The following is a 3,491-nucleotide window of genomic DNA, read 5'->3' as shown; positions in this document are numbered from 1 at the left end:
AAGTATTACAAGGTAATTTAGAGGTATTATATTTAAAATAGTTTTGTCATTCGATTAAGTGTAAGAAAAGTATAAGATTATTAATTTATGTTTGATTTAAAATAAAAAAAACTAATGGTGGCGGGAGACAGAAAACAATGGTGACCACCAATGATCGCGGGCAGTGGAAACCCTTAAGTTGTATTTGGAAATCAATTGTATGATACAATGTTCAAAGATATCAAATTTAAACTAAAAGGCGAATTATGAATTCAATAAAATTTTACATTACATTCTATTTTCATCGAACTAAACATTAAAATTTTAGCATGTAGTTCATCACATTTGGGTTACATTCATAATGCAACAGCCAAATAGTAACAAGGAGTTTATATTCACCAACAATGTAGTAGTTGTTTTGTTAGAAAAATGAATAAAGTACAATTAAAATGCACGAAAACTGAAATTAAATATATTTTAAATGTTTTAGATTTATTTGATTAAGTGCAAAATGAATGTTTGATAATTTAGGGTATTCAATTTAAAATAAAATAAAATTGACATAAAATATGCTAATGTATAATGATGATGGAGCGGCCAGTGAAAACATTCTTAACAATAGCTTATGGACAACCTTACCAAATTTGAATAAAAAAGTGAATTTCAAATTCACTAGAAGTGTACGCTATATTTCATTTACATCCAACCAAACAGCAATATGTCAAAATTAACATCATTTGACATACATTACACCGATAATATCATGGACAACATTACTATTTCCCCAATCCCCATTGTCTCCATATACTATGCTATCAACCCTAATTTTTTTCACACAAAAATGTAATCAAACTCTTAGATTAATTACTACTTTGTCTTGATATATTTCATTAAATTTTAGCAATCATTTAATATAGGTCATTCAATGAATTTAAGGGAAGAAATTTTACGTATGCCCTCCAGAGCACATATTACGTTAGGAATCCGAATGTAGAGGTACGTTCGAATTACAGTAGTCGTTGTGTTATATGAATATCCCGCTGTGCTACAGAAATATTCCATCAGCATTATTTGTAAAAAAAATGAAGTGTTATTCGAGTATTATGTGGTGTTATTTGATTACTTTGCGGTGTTATTGGAATATTTCCCGAGTTATTTGATTTGAGGTTGAAGTGTTATTGAAATATTCATCCGCATTAATTGATTTGAGATTGTCTTATTCTAATAACAATATAACATAATGAAACTTAAAATAACACTAACATATTTTAACTAAAATTACAATATTTATTATACTAAAAATTGTTTGACCTCTTCCATCATTCATCGTTTAGCAATTAATAGCAGTCCCCCGCCACATCAACTCCTCCAGCGTTACACGTTTAACCTTCCAAAAATGACGTGGTAAAAAAACCCATTAATTTTAATTCAAATCACAACTACTAAGCCTAAAAATGGTCCAACAGCTATATATAGCACCCCCACCTCCCCTGCACCACCAGTCCCAAGTCTCATTCATTGGAATCCATTTCTTCCACCCCTTAGCCCCATAAATATCGAAGAAACTCGTGCAGGGAAAAGGGGAAGAAGTGGCTATGATTAGCTTCTGCAAAAGTAGCTTTAATTCGATACTCGGCATCCCCGATTCCGACGATCTCCGTAATCCTCCTCATCGTTGGAGCCACATTCTCCCCCAAATCGACCGCGGAGGCCTCCGTCTCCTCGCCTCCGATTCTCCCAAACCCCCTCACGTCGTCGAATCCCCTTCTATCAGTCCCGCAACCAGCGTTGAGAAGTCGCCGGATCCCGGCGCGTGGGGCCTTCACGAAGCGACGGCGGTTGCCGGCGGTCTCGGCCTCTGTACAGAGAGTCTTGGATCGGAGAGCTGCGATAGCGGGATCGAAATTGACGACGGAGATGACTCCGCGCCGGAGATCGAGAAACCGAATACGCGAAGGCCATCGCAGAGGCGTCGGGCGGAGGTGCGATTCCCTCCTCCGCTTCCATGGATGATGGGAGGCGGAGGTCGTAGGAGCAGGTTCTTGAAAGCGGAGCGAAGGGATGGGCGGTTTCTGCTCACTGAGATCCAGATCGAACCGCAGCCGGAGATTCTTCGCGCCATCCGCAGCGACGGTCGGCTTCGTCTGGAACTCGTCGAATCGGAGGAAGAAGGCGATGAGGAGGCGATCGATTGTTCCGACGGGGAAGCGAGTTCGCCAGAGATGGTGGAGATCGCGGGAGAGGAAAGATCGGAGCAGACTGGGGAACGTTGGGAGTTGCCGCTGGTGAGGAATGAAGGGCAAAGGTGCGTTGAGGCGGGGAGCGGTGAGGGAGGGACGCCGTTGTGGTGGAATCACCGCCTGGCGACGACTTAGGGAGAGTGAGCAAAGTGAGGCTGGGAATTAAGATGGGGTGGAGCGGTAAACTCACCTCTTGCTGGTGCCAGGCTAGCATTCATAAGGATCGTGGTTTCCAATAATAGTAAACATAAAACGGCGATTCTGTTGAGGATGATATTAATGATGAGATAATGGTGACCATTCAAATATATTCAATTTTTTTTTCCTGTAAAAATGCGGTTTTGAGAATTGATTGGGATATTTCTAAGACTACGGTTCAAGTGTTTTTGGTTTATTTGGGAATTTAGATGTTGGTGCAGTAAGAAATGAGAAAGGTGTAATTTTCTTAATTTATTTGGACTGCATTGAAAAATTAGTAAAAAAGTGAACTGGGAAGAGGTTTATTATATGCGTTGAAAAGGGAAGTTTTTTGTGTGACAGTTGGGGACTATGCTGTCGCCAGCTAGTTGTAATTGCTTATTAGGAGACAGGAGAAATAAAAAATATAAAAATAATAAGCATTAGAAGCTTTGTAATAAATTGCTGTGATAAGCAGTCATATTTTTAAATAAAGTTTGTTTTTTTTTTTTTTTGATAAGCTTATTGGCAACGTGATATCCTATACAAAAACTTCGTAGTCATCTTGGTCAATGTATTTGTCATAGTTTTGATTTCAACAGGTCATAGTTTTGATTTCATTTTTTTTGAACATTTAGCTTTTCATGGTTCAATGTGTCGATTAATGTCATAGTTTTGATTTCAACATTTAGCTTTTCATGGTTCAATGTGTCGATTAAAGTTGGTGTTAAAACTAGAGTTAAAATTGCACTAGAGTCTTAAGTACTGTTGAGTCTAGACAGTAAGAAGAGATTAAAATTTCAAGGGACATAATTCTAGATTTCTGTGTCAGAATTTAACTGTATGCCTTGGGTACTTTCAACCTCCTTACAGGAAGGTTGGTGTCAGGCTCATTTGTATAACTCCTAAAGGTAGAGTTCAATGATATTGAGATAGTTTATTGTTGCCACTATTCACTAATAAGGAAATTGTGAATGAATGTTTACATTTTGGTTTGCAATTAAAAACCGAGTTGGTGATACTTAGGTGGTCGGTAAGATAAAACAACAAATTTGTATTACTTAGTTTAAGGCAATATGTAATGGAGTTATACAA

At 37.8% G+C, this 3,491-nt stretch overlaps 1 protein-coding gene across 1 annotated transcript; it reads left to right on the top strand.

The window, feature by feature from the left end:
- The first annotated feature begins 554 nt into the window (after positions 1–554).
- On the top strand, positions 555–2,807 carry LOC110022045. The gene is made up of 2 exons (XM_020720823.1): positions 555–635; positions 1,533–2,807. The coding sequence occupies exons 1-2, from the start codon at positions 555–557 to the stop codon at positions 2,352–2,354; spliced, it is 903 nt and encodes a 300-aa protein (XP_020576482.1). The 3' UTR covers positions 2,355–2,807.
- Positions 2,808–3,491: the final 684 nt, after the last annotated feature.

This window comes from Phalaenopsis equestris, unplaced genomic scaffold (assembly GCF_001263595.1).
Source record: "Phalaenopsis equestris unplaced genomic scaffold, ASM126359v1 Scaffold000165, whole genome shotgun sequence".
NCBI classification, from domain to species: domain Eukaryota; kingdom Viridiplantae; phylum Streptophyta; class Magnoliopsida; order Asparagales; family Orchidaceae; genus Phalaenopsis; species Phalaenopsis equestris.
The sequence above is the reverse complement of the archived record's forward strand: the minus strand, read 5'-3'. Positions and strand labels throughout refer to the sequence as shown.